This window comes from Anopheles ziemanni, chromosome 3, assembly GCF_943734765.1.
Source record: "Anopheles ziemanni chromosome 3, idAnoZiCoDA_A2_x.2, whole genome shotgun sequence".
Classification (NCBI taxonomy): domain Eukaryota; kingdom Metazoa; phylum Arthropoda; class Insecta; order Diptera; family Culicidae; genus Anopheles; species Anopheles ziemanni.
This window is the reverse complement of record NC_080706.1, coordinates 65,381,741-65,404,937: the sequence shown is the minus strand read 5'-3', so window position 1 is coordinate 65,404,937 and position 23,197 is coordinate 65,381,741. Positions and strand designations below refer to the sequence as shown.

The 23,197-nt window shown below is 40.5% G+C and overlaps 2 protein-coding genes across 2 annotated transcripts; both read right to left on the bottom strand.

Annotated features, from left to right (window-relative positions):
• Positions 1-245: 245 nt before the first annotated feature.
• On the bottom strand, positions 246-5,318 carry LOC131285279 (PR domain zinc finger protein 15-like). Its single transcript, XM_058314131.1, has 5 exons — positions 4,808-5,318; positions 4,513-4,745; positions 3,872-4,220; positions 1,844-2,764; positions 246-1,087 (listed from the first exon to the last, which is right to left on the bottom strand). The coding sequence occupies exons 1-5, from the start codon at positions 5,316-5,318 to the stop codon at positions 246-248; spliced, it is 2,856 nt and encodes a 951-aa protein (XP_058170114.1).
• Positions 5,319-20,571: 15,253 nt separating this feature from the next.
• On the bottom strand, positions 20,572-21,715 carry LOC131287682 (2-methoxy-6-polyprenyl-1,4-benzoquinol methylase, mitochondrial). Its single transcript, XM_058316759.1, has 4 exons — positions 21,260-21,715; positions 21,065-21,197; positions 20,917-21,005; positions 20,572-20,853 (listed from the first exon to the last, which is right to left on the bottom strand). The coding sequence occupies exons 1-4, from the start codon at positions 21,703-21,705 to the stop codon at positions 20,640-20,642; spliced, it is 882 nt and encodes a 293-aa protein (XP_058172742.1). The 5' UTR covers positions 21,706-21,715; the 3' UTR covers positions 20,572-20,639.
• Positions 21,716-23,197: the final 1,482 nt, after the last annotated feature.

The following is a 23,197-nucleotide window of genomic DNA, read 5'->3' as shown; positions in this document are numbered from 1 at the left end:
ACAAAAAGAAACAGGTAGCTAATAAACCTGAAAAATTAAGACATAAACAAATGAAACTTTGTAAGGTGACATACGACATATATGTAATCTTCAAAGATATTAATTTTTTTCTTGTAAGTTATGTGCTTACCAACCAGCTTTATTGTAAAATTCAAAATTTAACGAAACGTAGATATTTCATAACCTTTTTATTAATATTTTCACTTCAACAAAAATTCAAGCATAAAGAATTCCGTAATAAAATCCTAGTTTTCTTTTCCTTCTAAATGATCGTTGCTAACACGTTCGAGAACAATTTCTAGATGAAGCAATTGATTTTGAATGAATGTTTTGCACGTTTCGGCTGTACTGACTTCAGATTTCCTACTGGTGAATATTGGCATCAATAATGTTTCCTTATAAGAATCGGTAGATTTGACTTGCTCATTGTAATAACTTTGAAATCCTGATTTTAAATGTTCTAGAGTAGCCATCGTGGTATGTTGGACTTGTCGTTTCGATAAAATCAAACCATTCTCGAAGACCATTAAAACATCAAGCAAGTGTTTATCGTATTCGTTCGAAAATGTAAGACCTATCTCCAAATCATCCATACGATGAATTGCAATCGCATGGTAGTATAAATGTTTTAAATATTTAAAAACTTTCTGACACCAAACGCAGTTAAACTTAAGCCAGTGCCTTGCTACGTGCGATCCTATCGAAACTTCGCTCGTATCAGACTCGTTACAGTAATTGCATATGAACCGAATTGCTTTTAATTCTGGTTGACTACCACTCGACTGCTCGTTCCTTCCAAGATTCAATGCCCAATCCAAAAACAACTGATCTATGTACCCGTAGCATGTATATTTGTTCCATAATTTGACATGGAAGTTTTTGAAATGTAGCCAAAAATCTTTTTCACTTCCGGATCCATTACGGTACAAACACAATCCACATTTGAAGGAATCCCAAAAGTCAATACAAACGAACTGCTTTGTAGAATGCCTATCACTGCAATGCTGCCTAAGAGCCTCACAAGTGTTTAATTCATTGCAGTAAAAACAGCGGACCAGCGCCTTTAAACAAAATGCTCTATTATTTTCTGTCCATGGGCACATTTTGTCACTACCTCCATCGTTAACAGTTGTGCCATGAATTTCCAGTTCAGAAAATGTATTAAAGCTCATTTTACAAAAATGGCATACATATTTGAAACTTTCATAAAATCTAGTATAACTATTCGACTTTACCGCAACTCTTCTCGAAGTCCTACGGCCTGTGGACGTTGATAAGCATAGAGTTAACGGTTTTAATGTGTTGTCAGAAAGATGTGTAAGTTGATCTACCGAGCACCGCAATGACAGCTCTGCTGACTTATGAAACGTTGGTTTTTCCAATAAATTGCACTCAAAAGGCAAATTCTTGTTTGGTTTGGAACTGACAGCTGAAAAAGAATCCTTGAAATGACCTCCGGGCTGCTGAGAATCATGCAGCTGAGAATCTAATCTAGCTGCTTGTAACTGAGATGAACTTTTATCGCAATTTTTGGCCGTGTCCATTTGTAGTTTCGCTACCGAAGCAAAACCGTCAAAAGTTTGTTGTACTCCATCTTGTAAATCGAGTGTTGATTTCAGTAGAGTTATTGCAAGCTTGTTATCATTGGCATGGTATATACGTTGCGGGGTACCATCAGAAATAACTTCAAGAACAGGTAAAAGCCCTGTACCAACTTCATTTTGTTTTGTTTTTTCAACACTGTTGCGTTTTTGTAAAAACTTCAGTTGTTGATCAGCTTTGAATTTATTAACTTTTACGATTGTTATATTATCAACCGGATCAAACCCAATCACTTTCTTACTTCGCATTCCATATATTTCTTCATTTATCTTTCCTAGTGGGTGATACATCTCAACCATTGACACATTATCACCATAATGCTGTTTCTGACAATGCATCTTCATTTCACTAAAGGTAGACAGCCGGCTATCGCATAAGGCACACAGATATCGTTCTCCTGGTAGATTATGAGTGTTTTGCATATGTTCCATAATGGCTTGTTTGAACAACGACCGATAAAAGCAAATGTGGCATTTCCATATCAGTCTGGATTCTCGTACGATGCTAACAGTACTCCCTGGCTTGCTACAGAATTGCGTTATATGATCTGCTACATTGCTACGCTGAAAATGATGATAAGTGCATGATGCACATTTGAACAACCTTTCGCCATGAAAATATAAATGCTGGCTGATGGTGCTCAAATTATCGATCCAATCAGTAAACCGACAAGCACAATGGGCGCATGGATAGTAATTGTTATTTTTCTGTGTACATAGCAGTATGTGTCTCTCTAAACAAAGTTTACTTGTAAGAATCTCCTGACAAAATCCACATGTGTACAACATTCTGGGATTCACTTGTTTTGGAAGCGAAAATTTTATCAAGTTGTTTTTAGTTCCCTCAAGAATAACGCGATCAATGTGCTTCTCGATATTAACTTCCGATAATCCAGCCGGTATCAGAACAATGACATCCTGGAGTAAATTAACTTTTTGTGGGTGTGCAAATGATATTCGTAAGGCATTGCATTTGTGTACATCTTTCATGTGCTCAACCACATTACGTAGCAAAAAGTGGTTATGTGTACATAAAAAACAAGCAAACTTTTCCAGCCTGTGGATATTCAGGTGTATGATATAGGAATCTATGCTGAAACCAGTCATATAACAGTGCTTACACCTGATTACTTCCTCATTTTGGCAAATGTCTTTCATATGAGCTATCAAATTGTCAGATTTCGGAAAACGTGCAATACAACCGTTGGTTCCACATACAAACACATCCCTTCCTGTGAATTTACGACGCGAAACGAAAGCCTCCAAAGACTTGTAATAGTGATCAATTTTACTACCATAAGCTGACAAATAGCATCGTATGTTTCTAGATTCAATTTGCGTTTCCTTGGAAGATGCTGAGTGGATATTATAACCAGTGTCCTCGTGAACCTCACTTTGCCGAATTTGGTTGTTGTCCTCCTCATCTTCAACTTTGGCAACATTTGCAGTTTGGTTATTCTTTTGAAATTTGCTTATGTCTATGGTTGGTTTAACGAACCTGGGATTATTAAACCTGGAGGCACTGTTAGGTTTAATAACATTTTCTACCTGCACTTTATCGCATTGTACCGTTGACGTTCCTTCCAACGGTGTTATTACTCTTTTCTCACCAGGCACTGTTGATGGTTTTCTTTCAATCTCTCTATTCAAAAGAGAAGTGGGCGGCAGCTGCATTATTATTGAGCCATCCCCTAGTTTTGTCAACTTTACGCGTTTGCGAGGAAGTATTTGGTTCGCTTCACAAGCAGGTAAGGTTGGTTTGATAAATGCAAACCTTTTCACTCTAACACTGTTAAAGATCGCTTTAGAAGTAGATGGCATTGATTCCGTGGACGCTGTTTGTGCTGCAATGGCACAACCCGATATCTCTAATGTTCCAATAGATGCGACTTTTTTCGGCACATTTGAAACTTCAGCTTTCAAAAGATTCTTCTTCATTTCATTTCCTTCATGCACTTTTACGATTTTTTCGTTCGTGAAAACGGTTTTTACTGCCGTGACACAACCCGACCCTTCTTCTGTGTCGATAGAACTTACTTTCTTCGGAACACTCGAAACTGCAGCATGGACAAGATTCGGCGTCACTTTTTCATTCGTGAACACTGTTTGTGCTGCAGTGGCACATCCCGATTGTTCAATTATGTGAATAGAAGCTACTTTCTTTGGCACACTTAAAATTGCAGTTTTCAAAAGATTCTTCGTCATTTGAATTCCTTCTTGCACTTTTACGATTTGTCCATCTTTGAACACTGTTTGTGCTACAGTAGCACATCCTTCTTGCACTTTCACGATTTGTCCATCTTTGAACACTGTTTGTGCTACAGTAGCACATCCCGATCCTCCTATTGTGTCAATAGAAGCTACTTTTTCCGGCACACTTAAAACTGAAGCTCTCAAAAGATTCTTCGTCATTTGAATTCCTCCTTGTACTTTCACGATTTTCGGTAAACCTATTTGTTTAATCTCATTTGAAGGAGAAATAATGTTGAGACTTTCGGAACCATCTTCTGTTTCATATAAAAATCTATTAAGAAAAGTATCGCAATCGATCAGTCGTTCGGAAGGTACGTCGATGCTTAACTTCTCCGTAGTATATATGTCATATGGTGTTTTGCAGTTCTGTGAAATATAAATCATAAATTGAAAATGAATCAACTACATGCTGCGAACAAAAATCCCCCATTTTTGTATAGGCCGAGGCGGGTTGGATCAAAATTAGGATGTTTTTCTAGCAGAATTGCTATTTGGAGCTCCTAATTTTGTTACAGCCTACCTAGGCCCATACAAAAATGAGAGATTTTTTATTCGTGTTGAGCAGTTCCGAGAAAGACCGTTACTAAATGTCTAGCGGGCAATAACAAAAATATAACAAAATAGAAACACTTCGTACCTTCATTTTCATACAACAAACCATAGCCCTCAGGTAATGAACGTTGCATAGATGATGTTGCATATCCTGTTGGTAACCGTACACGGCAGTGCAGTATAAGCACTCGAAGTGGTCCATGCGATGGTTAATCAGATGTGCCTGTACCAACCGCGTATCGACCGTAGTTAAACAAACGGGGCATTCAGTTGTACTATCGCCGTGCGTTCTTACGTGTGCAGCAAACAATGAAATGGACACATGTGTAGAATGGCAAACTGTAATACACACGTTGTGAATAGTAACACGTGCTAACATGATCTATAATTGAAATGCTTACCAGGGCACTCTAAATAACTGCGTTTCTTTGCAGAAGAAGATTTAGCCTCATTCGTGTAGTCAATATTTGGGGGAGTTTTATCTTCATGTAGTGTGATGATGGTGTGTTTCATATTCGAAAATCCTTTGTGATGCAAGTACTGATGGTGAACGGCATTTCCGGCATCAAATGCACGGTAAAAGCAAAATCGACATTGATACTTGCCCACCGTATGTACGTCTTCAATATGTTTTACTAATGATTCGGGATTGTTTGTCTCACAATAGCTACAGTAGGCACAAAATAACGAATCATGCTGTAAGCCATGCGTGTATAGATGGATGACCATCATAACACTTTCGTTTGTGGTAAAATAACATCTAGTTCCCATACACTTGTAGAGATCTACTAACGATCTACTTTGTAGCATCTTGACACGACATTCGTTCGATTTCACATGCTCGCCTTCCATCCATGGTTTCAGCATATCTATAACCGCCGGTTTCACAAGTGGCTGTCCAGTTACCCCCATTGTCACTGAACCTGAAATGGAAGTAAAAAAAAGATTAATAAACATTTTCCACATGTTTTACGCCATACGGATATTTGGTCATAGGAAAAAAATACATAAATGCAAAGTGATTACTATCCAGGTGGATTCATCGCGAACAAATCGCCTTGATTTTTTTAGAAAAATAAAGGAAAAATTTGACAATCGTTCCGGGTTTTGTTTATGTTTACAATTTGCCAGTTGTTGTTTCCAAAGTTCTTTCCGAAAGCGTAAAAATGCCGTATTTATCCTGTTCACCCGTATTTTTTTTTGCAAAAATAACTCATGGAATTTGAAAAAATGCGATATTAAGAAGATACTGTCGTTTTAACAAACACGTTTCGTTCACCCACCTTGGTGAGGTCAGCCCGGTTGACAAAAATTCAAATTTTTTGCAGCTGTCATGTAGTAAAAGCAAGTTTTTCCATGGCGGATTGCTGGGACTCTTGCTGGAACTACATAGTACCCAAGATGTATAAATATAGAAGGTGACTTTATGTCCCTTTGGAAGGGGTGCCATATTTGAGAAGAGTTGTGTTAAAAGCCCAATCCTTTTCCGATGCCCCCCCTCAAAACCCTCGTGAATACCCCAGAAGTGTTATGTCAAGTCATGAAATGTCATTTTACACTAGACGACTTCACCTTCTATTTTATACACCTTGCATAGTACCAGCAACAATGTCAATTTCTGTCAACCGGGAGTACCCAGCCAGCAATATCTGTCAATTTTTGGTGACGGTCCGCAATCGGGTCTAAAGCAAGCCGTAGACGTTAGAGCCCCGCTACACGACCCGAAAACTCAAAAACTTCTCGGCGAGAAGAGGGGAACAACCGAGAAGTTTACGTCAAAAACTTTTCAGCTCCGTGAGCTGAAAACTGCACCCGAGAAGTTTTTGGCAGCTAACCGAAAACTCAAATGCGTCAGAAGAAGAAGACGAAAAAGAAATAAATGTAAACATAACAAATCTCAAAAACAAAATAAACGAACATATGGTGATAAATTTACGTGTTTCTTTTGTAGTTACGGTTAGTTAATATTTTGTTATTTTATAGCTAGAATATCAATTATAAATTCACTATAGATCAGGGGTTCGCAAAGTCCGGCCCACCAACTGATTCCAAAATCTAAAAGTTTCAAAAAGTTTAATGATAAAGATTAAAATATTTTATTCTACCACTTTTTATGTAACTTGAGAACATCAAAATCTTCCTTCTTCATGCGAAGAAAGTTAATTATAGTTTCATTTGCTTGCTCTGCTACAGTATTGTCCAGCAAACGGTTGCCATCTTCTTGCCTCCGCACAATACGCCTGTTGCGTTGTTGCAAGTTTTGGGTACTCAACTCGATGACCCGCGATAGGGTAGTTAGCCACACTTCAACAGATTTTCCATCTTTTACTTTTTGTGTGAATTGAATTAAGGTCTTGTTTGCTTTGAAGGAAGATTTTTGAGTTAACTGAAAAATCAAAAACAAAAACCTCGTTGCGCCGCAAAGTTTTGAGTTTGCGGCTCGTGTAGCGTGGCTCACAGAATTGGTACCACAAAACGCGGCTACACGAACCGAGAAGATTTTGACGTAAACTTATACGGTTTTTGAGTTCTCGGTTGGAGTTTTCGGTTCGTGTAGCGGCCCGGTTACATATTAATCTGCACAGATGTTTGACGTCTACAGCCTTTCCTTAGCTATTTCCAACATCCCCGAGATATTCGGGATATCTCGAGGGATGTTTGACAGACGATGGGTACGAGAGAACAAAGGAAATCTGTAGACGTCAAAGATCTGCACAGATTAATATGTAACGTTTAAATCCAGCTTAACGGAAGCACGAAAGACCATCAATCCAAGCCGATGGGTGCACGCACACATGTAAACACCTGCTTCACGCACACATAAGCAGTAGAGGCAGCCATTTTTTTATTTTATTATTATTCAATTTATGTCAATAATAAATTCATAATTTCAATGCACATATTCGTTTATTTCAATAAACATACATTGAATTTCAAATAACAACCATTACAATTACAATATTACTATTCGTAACGGTAACAATACGTTTACACTTAAGATGTCCATCCTGTCTCCGTGTAAAATCCGGGAGATGCCTTTTCCATCGACTGTACCGCTCTGCGTCCGGATCAGCTCAGCGTCAGAATGCCGGGAAGATTCGGGGTATGACTTCTTGGCTGCATCTGTTGAGAGGCCTCTTGCTCAGCACAGCGCCAGAATGCTGGGATATGTGGTACGGACGATGCATTCTCTATCGGCTGCAGCGGTTGAGAGTCATCCGGGACAGCACAGCGCCAAAGAACAGCTACCGACAGCTGCCTTCCAAAACACAAACAGCAAACGCGGCTGTTATATCATTATTTTATCTGTTTCACATATATAACACTACTGATCACGAAAAGAACACTAAATCACATATTTAAAATTGAAATTACTCAGAAACATGTTTAGTCGATCACAATTCACAACGCAAAGGTGGGCAAATATGGCGTCTCGTGTAATACCCATATCGAAAGCTCCTCTTGCACTGAATTCATCGCCGTCCCATGCACACATTCAAACATCGACAGTCCGCTTGCGGCGGGGATTTTCCATCTACTCGCCCTCGCCTATGTTTTTGACAGATATTGCTGGCTGGGTACTTTAACGTGTCAGATTTTGACAGACGAACGTAAGATGTTATCCAAGGTGTATAAATACCCCGGCGGCCAAATTGTACTGTTTAGCCAGTTGTCAAAACGAACAGCCTATGTTTCCCGTGTGTGGATATGTGCACCACACCGAGTGTGTGTGTCTGCTGAAGCTCGAAGAAGCTGCATGGAATTTGCATTCTCGTCTAGCTGTTGGTGTTGTGATAAACAAAGTAAAATATAGTTGGAAACTTGTTCACTACAAAGTTCTTAGACTAAATATGTACGGTGCGTGTTAAGAAAAGTTTAGGTTCATTAGGAAGTGTACAATTGGAACGCAATACGTCCAGTGCAGCATCGACGAAGAAGTTTCATCGTCTCTGTACAAAATATCATCTTCAGCTTACGGAAACTATAAGTACGTATTAATCATTTAAAACGATTTGTTTGTTAACCTAAACATCTTCAAATCATGTATCTAATTGTTAATTCATTCTTTTCCGCAGTGCTAATAAGAAATAACAACAAACGGACTAACCCCGGATATAAGCAGGAAGAGCTGGATGGGTGAGATATTTCCTCCCTACGCATACCCGAAGACTGATCCCGTACGAAGTTAAACTCTCCGAAGCATCTTGATATGGTTGCAGATAAAAAATGGGACCCAAAAACTCTAAAAGTATGTACAGGCAAAAACTTGTAATAAAATCATCGTGGTAAAAATAAACACCTGTATTTATCTTTATGAGTTGTATAAACCTTGGAAATAAAATAAATAAAAGGGAAAGGCCTTTTGTAGAGCTCCTCCCGAAACCTTCGTATAGGTCTTCTTAACAGAAGCCCCAACAGTACATCTTGCAATTGTTCTAAGCGGTGCACTTTTAACGATTTTGCGCCGCCGGGGTATAGAAGGTCCCGGTTGAAGAAAAATGTCAGCTCATCCTGGTTTTGGGTCCCCGCATCCAAAAATCTGTACTTCTCCCCCCCTCAACTCTATGATTAGAAATGAGAATGTATGCGTTGGTCGTTTTCTTAGGGAGAAAGAGGGTGCGAATGCTTCCTATGCATATTATATCCTTTGCAACCATGCAACGCCAAACTATCCCCAATATGCTTACTGTACTGTTACGTACGAAACCTATTTGAGATATGTGAGTGTGTTTCTTGTTGGAGCAACTACAGCATCATGTATTTGCGCATTCTGGTCATAGCAATCCCAGAGTGCAGGCGCAAGTACATTGAGCAGCAAGTGTTATGATCGTGCCATTAATACTGTTAAGGTAAGACAAAATTAATAAACTTAAGAAAATGATGGAAATCTAGGTAATTTAAATCAGTAACATTCTAACTTGTTTTACTTTTAGGAATGAAAAGCAATGCGTCGAATGATGCATGAGCTGGATCGCATATGCTAATAAGAATTGGATCGTTCTGGGACGGCAACTCCACTACAGAGGCCGGATCTCTACACTGGTAAGTCAGAAAACAGCATGATCGTAAATATCCGAATAATAAATATCCTATGACTTAACACTAGAATCCAAATTGGGGTCATTTTGACCCCAACGCAATTTTAATATCTCGAAAACGGCTGAATATTTTTACAAAAAAAAAGCTTTTCTTAAAATCCAAAGCTATATCTAAAACAAAAATTTCAGATTTTTCTGTTCGACCAGTTCCGAGAACCAACTTGACTATACCTAGAATGCTTTTTAGGGTCATTTCAACCCCTACTTGTAAAACGCTATAACTTCACTATTTTTGAAGATTTTTCAAATCCGTAAACTGTTACTTTTTAGTATATTTGTTGATTATCTTTTGGGGTTTTTGGTTTTTCGATGCATTTCTTCATAATTCCGCAAGCTCGGTGTATAGCAAAAACGGTCGAAATTCCGTTTTTTCAGCTTTTATTCATTCAAAATCTTTGAATTAAATCTAGAAAAAAGTGTGCGCTAGAAAGTTAGTATGTTGACCAACATTTCAAAAAAAAAATAACGCCAATTCCCATAGTAACGCATCGCGCATAACGCATCGAAACGCTCGCGTACGGAATAACGAAACAAAGCGCAGAACGGAAACTTCCTATGGAAAATGTTAAAATCCACATCTTTAAGATCAATTTGTGGCGTTATTTGTTAATTTAAAAAAAATGATATTATTTTTCAAAGGTGGCCTAATATATCAACATCATAGCGCACACTTTTTTTTTCTAAATTTACATGATACATTTTGAAAGAATAAAATTTGAAAAGGATTAAAATTCGACTCATATCGATCTTTTTTGCTATACACCGAGCCAGCGGAATGGTGAAGTGGTACATCAAAAAATTAAAACCACCAAAAAATAGTCAATAAATATACTAAAACGTAACAGTTTACGGATTTGAAAAATCTTCAAAAATAGTGAAGTTATAGCGTTTTCAAAATAGGGGTCAAAATGACCCCTAAAAAGCATTCGGGCAAGTTTCCAAAGCAATGTATTCTAGTGTTAATTCTCAAAAAGCAAATGTTTTGATTTCACCGCAGCATTCTGCGGGTAGAAGAAAATATCACATTCATAGAATATACCAAACACACACCTACAAGAGAGCTAGTCTCACCCACACCACCAAATAAACCAATGCAAATGTGTGCGGCAATACATGGGTGATCCGTCAAATTTTGACTTGCTGGGAGGTTGCTGGTACTCTTGCTGGAACTACATGACAGCAGCAGAAAATTTGAATTTCTGTCAGCCGGGTGGTGTCAGGGCTGCGTCGTAAGATGACGTCGAACGTCAGATCACAAGTGTTTCTGTTATTTTTAAAATTCTAAGCAATTTAAATGAATTTTACTATTTTTGCTACATGGAAACCTCGATTCCGTGTTTGGAAAATTCAATTTTGCTGACATATAAAATCGGACGACCGACTTCACCCGTCAAATTCCATATATTTTCGTCTGTCAAAACATGACGCAGTAAACCCCTGGAACTCCAGGAACAATATTTACTACTGGCATATAAAAACGCAAGAGTCTGCGGCAAAAATCAAAATCATTTGATTTTTAGTACAGAAAACACAAGGTATGCTGTCAACCTGTGGTCACAGCTTTGCGCAACCGCATGCGGTTGCGTTTTTTCCCATGGGAGAGATATGGGCTGTCACCGCAGACGCAAGACCTTGCGGTTTCTGTACTAAAAAATCAAACGGGTTTGATTCTTGCCGCAGACTCTTGCGTTTTTATATGTCAACAGTAAATATTGTTCCTAGTAGATTTTAATGAGATCTCATATAAGTGGTATATTCAAACAATAAAGTATTATTTTTGGCAAAAAGCTGTGCTCGTTTGACAGATCTAAAACGCAACCACATGCGGTTGCGCAAAGCTGTCACCACACAATGCACGCGTTTACGTAAAGCTGTGACCAGAGGTTAAAGCACTGACCTATTTTTTTACTTTGTTTTTGCTTGAAATGCTTTGTAGGAAGATACTCAAGGAAGATAAAAAAAACTTTTCACGAAAAGGGTGGTTAAAAGCTCCGCGTAAATCGATACACACACACTTAGACCCTCTGTTCCACGGCTGACCACGGTGTTAGTATCAAGAATCAACAAGTGTCTGTCACCAAATGTTGAACGATATAAGCTGATACATCGGAAATACTGGATCGCATGATCCATGGTTTTGCGGAAATTGACAATAATCTAATATCCCGAGCAGTCGAAAGAGCTACTAGCTACAAAGTCATGGGTTGTTGGTCCTATTTAGTCCCTCCTCACAGTTTGACAACGCACCGGTGTGGTTAGCAGTGCGCGGTTTTCCTGAAATAGGTTATCGAGAAATAGAGTTGACATGGCCTCATGGTCGCAGTCAAACTATGACTCACATAGAAAATCAGGACATATGGCCTTAGTAGTCGGTTCCAAGCTCAATAGAGGTCTATGCCTCCAGGTTAGCTTGCGAAGGTCCAGGAAGCTGGATTCAACCGCCGTACTGGAGTAAATCCTCGTCGAATAAAAATAAAAGAGTCCCTTGGCCGAAATTAAGTCGGATTTCGAACAACTTTGTTACCCGTTACACGTTCTACCGCCAACCCGAGTAGTTTTGGGAATTTCGTTTTCAAATAACTTTTGATTGGATTGACGTATCGGCATGAAACTTTTAGAATGCCTAGAAAAACTCATTTTCTATCGTTTTGCTAAAGAAAACAAAATTTTTCAAGGAATTTAAATAATTTTTATTCGCGTTTTTCGGTTGATACCCCTCAAACGTTCAACCGGACTACCCGGGTAGTCCATACATTTTGTATGGGAGATTCCGTTTTCCTGTACTTTAGACTTATTCTTCTTCTTCTTCTTGGTGTAACGACCTCTTGGTCATGCCTGCCCGTTAAGGGCTTACGAGACTTGTTTCCCTGTTGTACGTGAATATTCAGTCCTCTCGTACAGGGGAGGGTCCGGTCTCGATTGGGATTCGAACCCACGCCGTCGAGGTGGTGAGCCCCGGCGCTCATGGGCCGATTTTCTAACCGGCGCTACCGCTCGGCTGTCGCGGACCCCCAACTACTTCAGACTAATTATCTTTTTATTGAGATGTCGGATCGATTTGAAATTTTCGGTGAAGATACTTGCGATACTTAAAAATTCATTAAGTATGTTAATCTGAAGTTCGAAAAAATTTCACCCTTCACATCTAAAACCATCTATCTGTGTAGTTCATACATTTTACAAAGAAGTTTGCATTTTCTGTATTTTAGTACTGATATCTTTGCTCTTAGATACTCAACTACTTGAAATTTTGTAGAAAAGGTACATAACATATTGTAAAAATTAATAAACTTTCAGTCGCTTCATGCTTCAACCGGGAACAGAGTTTTGTCCGTTATTTTATTTTTTTTCGTCGGAAATGCTATTCCTAGTAATTCTTCTATATGTCTGTTCGGTTTTATCTATTGTTAGGATTGAGTTTTTCCATAGCTCTCACTTTTACTTAGCTTTTGTTGTACCTCGAATCACATACATAGTCAAGTAGAAACGGATTAATAAACGTGTTTGTGGCGCACATTTTCTGAGCAAAATGATGTAGAGCATACTTGTATTTAATATTAGATTAAGATTTTAAGACCTACGCTTAAGGCATAATTGCTTAAATTGAAGGATTCGTGTTTCCGAATGAAACAATCCTATTTGAACATTTAACATTTCTACAACACTTTTGGAACAAAAATTGAATAAATTTCTGAAAATTTCGAATAATTCAGTTTCAATGAACAGTTCCTCTCCGAGACTCGTTGCGATCGGACGCACTTTTTACGAAACAGAGTGTCAAAAAAAAGTGCAAGAGCAAACCACATCATGGATGCTTCGAGAAGCACCCTGCGGGTGAATTTCTCGAAGCTCCCCAAAAAGCAGTCCTTGATGGAGGCCACAACCCTCGCCATGGCCAAGCTGGGTCTAAGCAGCTCTACAATCGTATCAATCCGGACGAAGCCGGCATCCCACTTCCTTCACATCCGAGTGAAGGACCAGAGCCTTGCTCTAAGAACCGTCGAGGAGAACGACGGCAAGCATTCTCTCGAATGCGACGGGAAGAAATTCCCGATTCCGATCGCAATGGTCGACAATTCCGTGGTCATCAAAATCCACGATCTGTCCGAGTACATCACGGACAGATGCATTTCGGAATTCTTTGCTCGCTACGGAGAAGTCCGGTCAATCCGGTCCGGAGTATGGGCGAAGCCATACCCGTGTGCCGGAATCCCTGACGGATACCGCTACGTCACAGCGGTCTTGTCTAAGCCGGTGCCGTCATACATCTTGATTGGAGGGGAAGAGACGCTGATAACATACCGGGGACAGCAGCAAACGTGTCGAACATACCGGCTTGCTGCACACCATGGGATAACCTGCACCCAAGGCAGGTAACTTGTGGCTCAGAAGACGAGCGTCAGCGAGAGGCTGTCGTATGCGTCAGCGGTGCAGAATGGCACACAAACCGTCCGTGCACCGACCGACCCGGTGAGCACAACCGACCGTTCCGGCAAGCACAATGCACATTCCATCGAGCCCAAACCGATCATCCCGGCGCCCACATCGACCGTCCCGGAGAGCGCACCGGCCGTCCGCGCACCGACATTCCCGACGAGCACATCGACTTCGAGCCTGACAATAAGCGCACCAGCAACGATCATCCCGATGCAGGCCACTAGCGTTGCGGCTAGTACACGGACCGTCCCGGCAGTAGCATCTTTCATCCGGGCAAGTGCGTTGACCGTACCGGTAGCATCGACCAGCACCAAGATGGAAACACTGGACTTCAGGTGGACGCCGATGCCTCATCGACGTTCAAAGCCCCTCGTGTCCCTTCACCTTCCGCTACACCTTCATCCCTTTCCTGGCAAACAGTGGCAGGTAAGAGAAAGACGGACGAACAGACGGACAGCGACGTGTCGTGCAAGTCTGGGGAGGAACCGATCAAGCGTAAGCCAGGTCGTCCTCCCAAAAAGACCAACGCTACGGCAGCGAAACCGACTGGGCTAATGGAAGTGGACGCACAGTAGTTTGGTGGAGATGGATGAGTTGATGACATCAATGAGGATCGCATCGATAAACATCAATGCGATATCCAATTCTACCAAATTAGATGCACTACGGACATTTATACGCACTCTTGACACAGACATAATCTTCCTACAAGAAGTTTCTGTCAAAGACTTAGTGCTCCCTGGGTAGAATGTTGTAACAAACATTGATCACACAAGGAGAGGTACAGCGATTGCCTTGCGGGTGAACCTAAAATTTTCTCACGTCGAACATAGCTTGGACTCAAGACTAATCTGCGTCCGGCTTGAGAATTCTTCCACGCTATGCAACATTTACGCTCCTTCGGGAAATCAAAACAGAGCTGAGCGGGAACTCTTTTTCAACCGCTCGTTGGCGTATTACCTGCGGAATGCACCGGGACCAGTCATCCTTGCATGGGATTTCAACTGCGTGCTGAAGTCCAAGGACGCGACGGGTATGGGGAATACGAGTCTCACTTTGCAAAACTGACAGTATGCAGTTGTGTGACAGCTGGGAGGCTCTCAAAGGAAACTTTGTAGAGTTCTCTCACATCACACGTGGTTCGGGCTCTCGCATCGATCGCTGCTACGTCTCTAAGGACATGAAGGATCAACTGCGTGCAACAGACATGCACGTATTGTCTTTCTCGGACCATAAGGCGCTCACGGTGCGCATCTGCCTTCCAAACATACCTCGGATGCGGCAAAATGGATACTGGCAACTTCGGCCACATATCTTGACAGCCGAAAACATGGAGGAGTTTAGATGTAAGTGGAACTATTCACCCAAAAGACAGCAAAACTCAGTTCTAAAAACTTTTTGGCCCATGAATCAATGAAAATGCAACATACATATTATAGTAATATTTTATATCAATTCTTTGGGAAGCTAAGGTTTAGCTTAGCCTCTAAAAGTGGTTGGTTTAAAAAATGTTTTAAACAAATTAAATAAAAAAGATTGTGTTAAAAAAGTGTGCTAAAAACGCTTGGCAGTCAACGTGTTAAGTGGCATCACTCCTGACATCACTTCTAGGGATGGTATGGGTTGATTTCATAGCCCCTAGTGCGAGTCTAAGATATCTGTATTGGATTCTTTCTAGTCTAATCAAATGCGTCTTGGCGGCCCAGGGGAATCATATGCTCCCATATTCCAAGACAGACAGTATAGTTGTCTTGTATAGTCTCAGGAGATCTTGTGGGTGTGCCCCAAACCAGAACCCCGAGATCGTTCGAAGGAAGTTGAGAGAACACCTTCATATCAACCACTGAAAATTCAGACGAGAAGAATGTACACAACCAACGTTTGTTTTGTGTCAGTCAAGTCGTGAAATTTAGTCCGCTAGCCTTGGTGTTCGTCGCTGTCAAAGTCCTGTTTGGTGACGAAAACCGGGGCCGGTCAGTATAGGAAAACGGAATCTCCCATACAAAATGTATGGACTGTTGAGTTTGCGATTACAATTTCAACAATCGAGTAGGCTATAGGTAGTAGTAGACTGTGATGAAGGTGAAACAAGATTTTATTCTTTGTCTGTATGTTAGTCTCATCAGATGTCATCTGTGTTTCTGTTCAGTACGTGTAATAAAACCAGAGTAGTGCAGTGGAAGAGAATCAAATAATCAACAGGTTATGGGCCCACAATCTTGAACGTGAAAATGGTGGATACGAATTTTTCGATTGAAAAGTTGAACGATTTCAATTATGAAATCTAGCGTTTTCGGCTGGTGTTGCTGCTGACCAAGGAAGGTTTGATCGACGTGGTGAAAAATGAGAAGCCAGATACGCCTGATGCTACCTGCATTGTTAAAGATGGTAGGGCTAGAGCTTTTATTGGTTTGTCCATCGACGACAACAAAGCGTGTCACGTCATCCGTTCCGCAACTGCAAGAGAAATGTGGGAAGCTCTGCGGAAACATCATGCACGAGCCACGCTATCCTCCAAAATTCGTGTTCTTAGAAAACTGATTCGTCTACAATTGCCCGAAAATGGCAACATGGCAGAACATCTTGCTGAAATAACGCAATTGTCGAACCGACTCGCAAGTATGGGAGATGCTCTGATAGATTATATTATATAGATAACCGCCCGTGAAAGCCGACCAAAAGAAGACTTGAATTTGCAATTCGTGAAAGGAAAGCTTGTAGATGAATGGCGGTAGAGAGTCGAGCGTGATGGCCATGTAAATGGGTAGTGGCATTCTTGTAAGGTTGTAAGAACGAAGCAACCTGTGCAGAAGAAAAGGCTCTGCCATTATTGTAATAAAGAAGGGCATATTAGGCGCTACTGCAGGAAGCTAGAACAGGATCGATTACTGAAAAAGACGAAGGACGAAGCTATGAACAGATCGTTTAAACAAAAGGCGCATTTGGTGGATGGAAATGCAGAAGTAGAAGTGTGTTTGGGAGCTAGATCTGAAAAGGAGAATTGCTTTGCATCATGGATCTTCGATTCAAGAGAACTTCTCAAATGACTAGCAACGCATCGCTACTAGATGATATACGTGCGAACACCACAAATGTAAGCTTGGCTGATGGAAGGGAAAAATCTGCAGCAGGGTTTGGATCTGCTAAGTTTCGTGCTATTAATGGAAATGAAAAGGACATCCTTGTCAGGCACATGAAACATGAGTATAATGTGCCGTCACTGTCAGGAAGTCTGCTGTCTGTAAGCAAGTTGTGTCATAAGGACTGCACAGTAACCTTTTACAAAAATGGTTGTGTTGTGAAGAAAGACGGCAAAGTTTTGATGAAAGGACAACGCAATGGAAATCTTTATCAACTCAATACCGATGTACAGCGTACCCTCTTGACAACGGCCGGACATAATGCCAACTGCATTCACATGTGGCATCATCGCCTGGGTCACAGGGAGGATAGTGCTGTGAAAATCATCATGCAGAAGAAATTAGGACTTGGATTAGACATACGCGAGTGTTCTATTGACTCAGTATGATGTGCTTGCTTTGAAGGAAAAATGACAAGAACATCATTCCCTAAATATTCCCTTCCCCAATTCCATTCCCTAAAGTCTAACGCGGTAGGTGACTTGATCCATACAGACGTATGTGGACCTTGAGTGTCGAGACACTAGGCGGAAAGCGTTATTTTATGACCATGGTACACGATTTCAGTCGGTACTGTGTGATATATTTGTTAGCGCAAAAATCAGAAGCTACCGAAAAGATAGAAGCTTACGTTCAAATGATGAAGAACCAGTTTAACAGATCGCCGAAAGTTATTCGAGCAGATGGTGGTGGAGAATACTCTTGTGCTCGCCTTAAGAGTTTTTTAAGCAAGAATGGAATTCTTCTACAACAGACAGCTCCATATAGTCCACAACAAAATGGAGCTGCCGAGAGGAAGAATCGTTCGTTAATCGAAATGATCCAATGCCTTTTGTCTGAATCAGGGCTGGCCAAGAAATATTGGGGCGAGGCAGTATCTACCGCAAATTCACTGCAGAATATTCTTCCAACATCAGCGATCCGTGTTACACCATACGAAATTTGGTGGGGCAAGAAGCCTGTGTATTCTTTTCTCCGTGTATTTGGATCAGTAGCCTATGTCCACGAAGACCGTATACCTAACCTTGCTTTTTCAGTTGAAGGAATACAGGTCGGCCTCGATTTTCGACATCAAATGGGACTTTCATAGCGAAGAAACGAAACTTTGTGTTAAATTTTAGTGTTTCCTTCGTTTATAATACCTACTCAAGACTTAACAGACACAGAACAAACGTTACTGATGTACATTTCTTCTTCTTCTTCTTGGCGTAACGACCTCTTGGTCATGCCTGCCCATTAAGGGCTTACGAGACTTGTTTCCCTGTTGTACGTGGATAGTCAGTCCTCTCGTACAGGGTAGGGTCCGGTCTCGGTTGGGATTCGAACCCACGCCGTCGAGGTGGTGAGCCCCGGCGTGGGCCGATTTTCTAACCGGCGCTACCGCTCGGCTGTCGCGGACCCCCTGATGTACATTTATCTCATCTCAATTCTCAGCGGTGGATATGATAGTGCTCTTCAAACAAAAAGAAAGTTTGTGTGTTTTGCCATCAAATCAATGATGATCAATGTTGCCGCTGCGACCTCTCTTTTTAACGATCTTGGTTTGAAGTTTGCGATTCGTGTAGATCGCGCTACTGAAACCCTGCGTGCTCAGATGTTTTTACATTTTTTATTCATCGCTTATCATAAACGGCATAATGTTTCAAAACTTTTTTTCTTGGCAACACTTTTGTACTTACAATAAATTCAGGATCTCAATCATAAGTACTTTACAGTACACCCACCCTTCCGCGACACATTTCATCGCTTACTAACAATGCTTACAACGCTGAGTGTTTATAAACACTCGTATGCTTCACAACGTGGAATTGGCTCTTCTGCCTCTTTTACCCTAGTACGTACCTTAATCGCAAATGTAATGAATGTGTGCAAGTCTTCGAGAAAAGATTTTGAATGCAAATAAGTTACAGCACAATGATCACTTCTCATAATCCACAAATAACTTCGTACCACACCACTAACTCACTGTGGGAAAGCTGAGCTTTGACGTAAACGTCATGTGGCGTCCGTCGAAGATACGACCACTTGTTGATGTTATTTGTGGCTGCGTACGCAATAATTTAAAAACACGTCTTCCAAACACTATGTTGCTCTTTCGTCAGGCTTTCCGATTACAGTCGATATCCGACTTACACCGATAATGGGGACCAGAAAAATCCGCGTATCTCGAATTTCCACGTATCTCGAATATTGCTTTACACATAGCTTATACTAAGAGTTAAGAGATCGGGTTCTTGTGTACATGTATCATAGAATATTCAAATTTTTTCTTTGTCTATGAGCCACGCTACACGAGCCGCAAACTCAAAAACTTTGCGGCGCAAAGAGGTTTTTGTTTTTGATTTTTTATTTCAATGCACACAAAAAGTAAAAGATGGATAATCTGTTGATGGGTGAAGTGTGGCTAACTACCCTATCGCGGGACATCGAGTTGAGTACCCAAAACTTGCAACAACGCAACAGGCAACGCAACAGGCGTATTGTGCGTAGGCAAGAAGATGGCAACCGTTTGCTGGACAATACTGTAGCAGAGCAAGCAAATGAAACTATAATTAACTTTCTTCGCATGAAGAAGGAAGATTTTGATGTTCTCAAGTTACATAAAAAGTGGTAGGATAAAATATTTTAATCATTATCATTAAACTTTTTGAAACTTTTGGATAAAATCAGATTTGTGTGAACTGAAGATGATATCTTGTTTGCTTATAAAATAAAAAAAATAAAAAAAATAAAAGTAAAATATGCATCCATCACATTATCGCCTGTGATGGATGCATATTTTACTTTTTGTGTGAACTGAAGATGAGATCTTTTTTGCTTCGAAGGAAGCTTTTTGAGTTAACTGATAACAAAAACAAAAACAGCAGAGACTGACGCATTCATAGACTGTCAGAAACTCAAAAACTTTGCGGCGCAAAGAGGGGAACAGCCGAAAAGTTTACGTCAGAAACTTTTCAGCTCCGTGAGCTGAAAACTGCACCCGCAAAGTTTTTGGCAGCTAACCGCAAACTCAAATGCGCCAGAAGAAGAAGATGAAGAAGAAACAAATGTAAACATAACAAATCTCAAAAACAAAATGAATTGACATACGGTGATAAATTTACGTGTTTCTTTTGTAGTTACGGTATTATTTTGTCATTTTATAGTGTCCGGCCTGCTACACGAGCCGCAAACTCCAACCGCAAACTCAAAAACCGTATAAGTTTACGTCAAAATCTTTGCGGTTCGTGTAGTCGCGTTTTGCGGTACCAATTCTGTGAGCCACGCTACACGAGCCGCAAACTCAACAACTTTGCGGCGCAAAGAGGGGAACAGCCGAAAAGTTTACGTCAGAAACAGAGCCGGTCACAGCTTGATTACTCAAACAGGTACATAACAAGGTATGAGTTCGGATTGACGGCTTCTTTCATCAATTCAATCAGTGAATTGATCGACCAGACACTTAGTGAACACATCATAATCAAACAACTCAAAGCTACCACTTATCAAAGCTACAACTTAAGAATCGTTTTATTTCAACTTCCTTCTTGCATCGACTATTTTAGCATAGCACCTTTTCATAATTTAAATCCTGAATGTATTGCTACTACACCAAACGATAGATTTTCGTAATGCACACATTTGAAGCCTGCATTTTCAATCATAATTTTGAAATCCCGCTGCAATGGAAATTTCCGGATACTTTCCACTAAGTATTGATACGGCTGCCATTGGTTTGCCAATATTTGTCCCATGGGTGGGATGACTTGAAATGAATACTGATCGTAGAGCCTACAAATATAATACATCATTAGTCGAGACATTACGCAGCGATTACGATAAAATTAAAATTACCATTTTAAGTACTCGTTGTTAACATGACTGAATTCGAGACACATAAAACGGCCTCCGGGTTTCAATACCCGATAAGCTTCTTTGAGAACCTAAAACAGTGCAATGATGTATGAAATATTCATCACGACATATTTGGATAAACCCTCACCTGATCGATGTGCGTGCAATTTCTGATTCCAAAAGCAATCGTGTAAACAGTGTACGTATTATCGTCGAAAGGTAACTTTTCAGCGTCTGCACACACCCAATCAATCGAATCACCAGCAGTTTGTAAATTCAGCCTGGCGAAAAGTACAATTTACATTATTTGAATCTTACTGGGTAGACTTTATCTGTCTCTTACTTTTCCCATCGTTTTTGACCAACATCCAGCATGTTTTGATTGATATCGCAAACGGTGACGTGACTAGAGGCACGATCTTTGCTTGGTAAACTCTGTAAATATTTCATGTATCGAAACGAAATATCGCCGGTTCCCCCAGCCATGTCCAAAAGGCGAATTCCGTTGCCAACTGGGCCCAATCGCTCCATGAATATGTCCTTCCAAACGCGATGCACTCCCATCGACATTGCATCATTCATTAAATCGTATGACGCTGCTACCTCTTCGAACACTTTGTGCACTTTCTTCCATTTTTCGCTTTCCTTCACAGTTTCGAAACCAAAATGAGTTTCAGATTCGTTTGTAGGGGAATCATGAACATCGCCGACGGTTTTTGTAGAGAATTTCACTAATGGGAACAGGATCTTTTGCCTATTAAGCACACCGAGTCTTCGTAACAGCGACATGATTTGTTTTTGTTTTGGTTTACAGCTGCGATTGAACGAGCTGCGATGGACTGCGTACCTACTGTCAAACATGGCTGCGTACGCAACTCAAAAGCGAAAAAGGTGACTTAAAACAGCAGGTGTATTTATTAAAGTTCATTCATCCGTCAAGTCCAATTGTGAAAGCGGAAATATTTCAATCGTTTTAATTCCACCAGTTTTTCGATTGACAAGTAAAATTCATTTGTGCAAAACAAAGTCCAAACAACCATTCCTTGTGATTTTGGTAAAATCCCAAATGAGGCCCCCTAGTCGCCGCATCGTCGTCATTTTTTCCACGTTTGCGCCTGAATGTTATGGAATAGGTGGCACATCAATTCAGTTTGAATATTTGAACCGTGGAATTGGTAAAATCCTAAATGAGACTCCCTAGTCGCCGCATCGTCATTTTTTCGACGTTTGCGCCTGAAAGTTTTGTAATAGGTGGCACATAGAGTTGTGTAAATCGGATTCAGATTCATGAATCTGAATGAATCTCTGCCTTATAAGGGATTCATGAATCTTTCGCCGCGAGATTCATGAATCCCAAAGACACACCAAATGATGTAAAGTCACCAACCAAAAGTCGGTTAAGGGACCACCTTTTTTTTTTTTTTCTTTTGGTCTCATTGTCCACGCCTATGACAGAATCGGGGAGATTCATGACAGAACCATGAAAGATTCATGAAGATTCATTAAGGTTTCGAAAAATTCATTAAGCTTTGAATATTCGAATCCGCAAAGATTCATGAATCCATCTGAATGAATCTTAGGTAAAAGATTCATATGAATGAATCTCGCCAAAAGATTCATTAAGCACAACACTAGTGGCACATCAATTCAGTTTGAATATTTGAACCGTTTGTTATAAATTTGTGATATAAGGGGGGGCCATGGGCCCCCCTCATACCGCATCCCTAGGTTGATTGCGTAGCCGAATATGCATAAACTCATGCAAGTAATGCAAGAGGGATTTCATGTTATACATCCTTTCTAGTGTATCCATAATCTTTACAGCGTTTTACATCTCACCTAGCAATTGCGGCAGTGTATGTAGAACATCAAGGATGATAGACTACTGCAGAGTATTTGATGTAGAATAGCAAAACCCACAACTGGCAACACAAACCGGTAAGTAGAAAATCCATCACTTTCTAGGATATACCAGAATGAAAGTTGTCGCGTGGATGTTTGTAGTAGGCACGACCAGTCGAGGGGTACAGGTAAAAGTAGGGGAAAATCGCTTTCCGGTCAAAAACATACTTTTGCGAGGATTGCTGTGTTTCGCCCTCGTTTTCTGATGCGAAAAAGCGATCATAGCCTACCTTATCCTGTACCTTTCAACTGGTCGTCTCTACTTCATACATCCATGCTTCAACTTTCATTCTGGTAGATCCTAGAAAGTGATGATTTTTCTACTTACCCGTTTAGTTGCCACTTGTGGGTTTTGCGATTCAACATCAAATACAGGCTG

Excerpts from the sequence above, each read along its gene's own strand:
- LOC131285279 (XM_058314131.1), bottom strand. The coding sequence starts at position 5,318 with ATGGGGGTAACTGGACAGCCACTTGTGAAACCGGCGGTTATAGATATG. Across the intron at positions 4,221-4,512 it reads TTCATTACCTGAGGGCTATG|AACTGCAAAACACCATATGA; the intron begins GTTTGTTGTATG and ends TATATTTCACAG. Across the intron at positions 2,765-3,871 it reads CGTGAAAGTGCAAGAAGGAT|CTCATATGAAAGACATTTGC; the intron begins GTGCTACTGTAG and ends ACAATTTGATAG.
- LOC131287682 (XM_058316759.1), bottom strand. The coding sequence starts at position 21,705 with ATGTCGCTGTTACGAAGACTCGGTGTGCTTAATAGGCAAAAGATCCTG. Across the intron at positions 21,198-21,259 it reads GGTCAAAAACGATGGGAAAA|GCTGAATTTACAAACTGCTG; the intron begins GTAAGAGACAGA and ends ACTTTTCGCCAG. Across the intron at positions 21,006-21,064 it reads ATTGCACGCACATCGATCAG|GTTCTCAAAGAAGCTTATCG; the intron begins GTGAGGGTTTAT and ends GCACTGTTTTAG.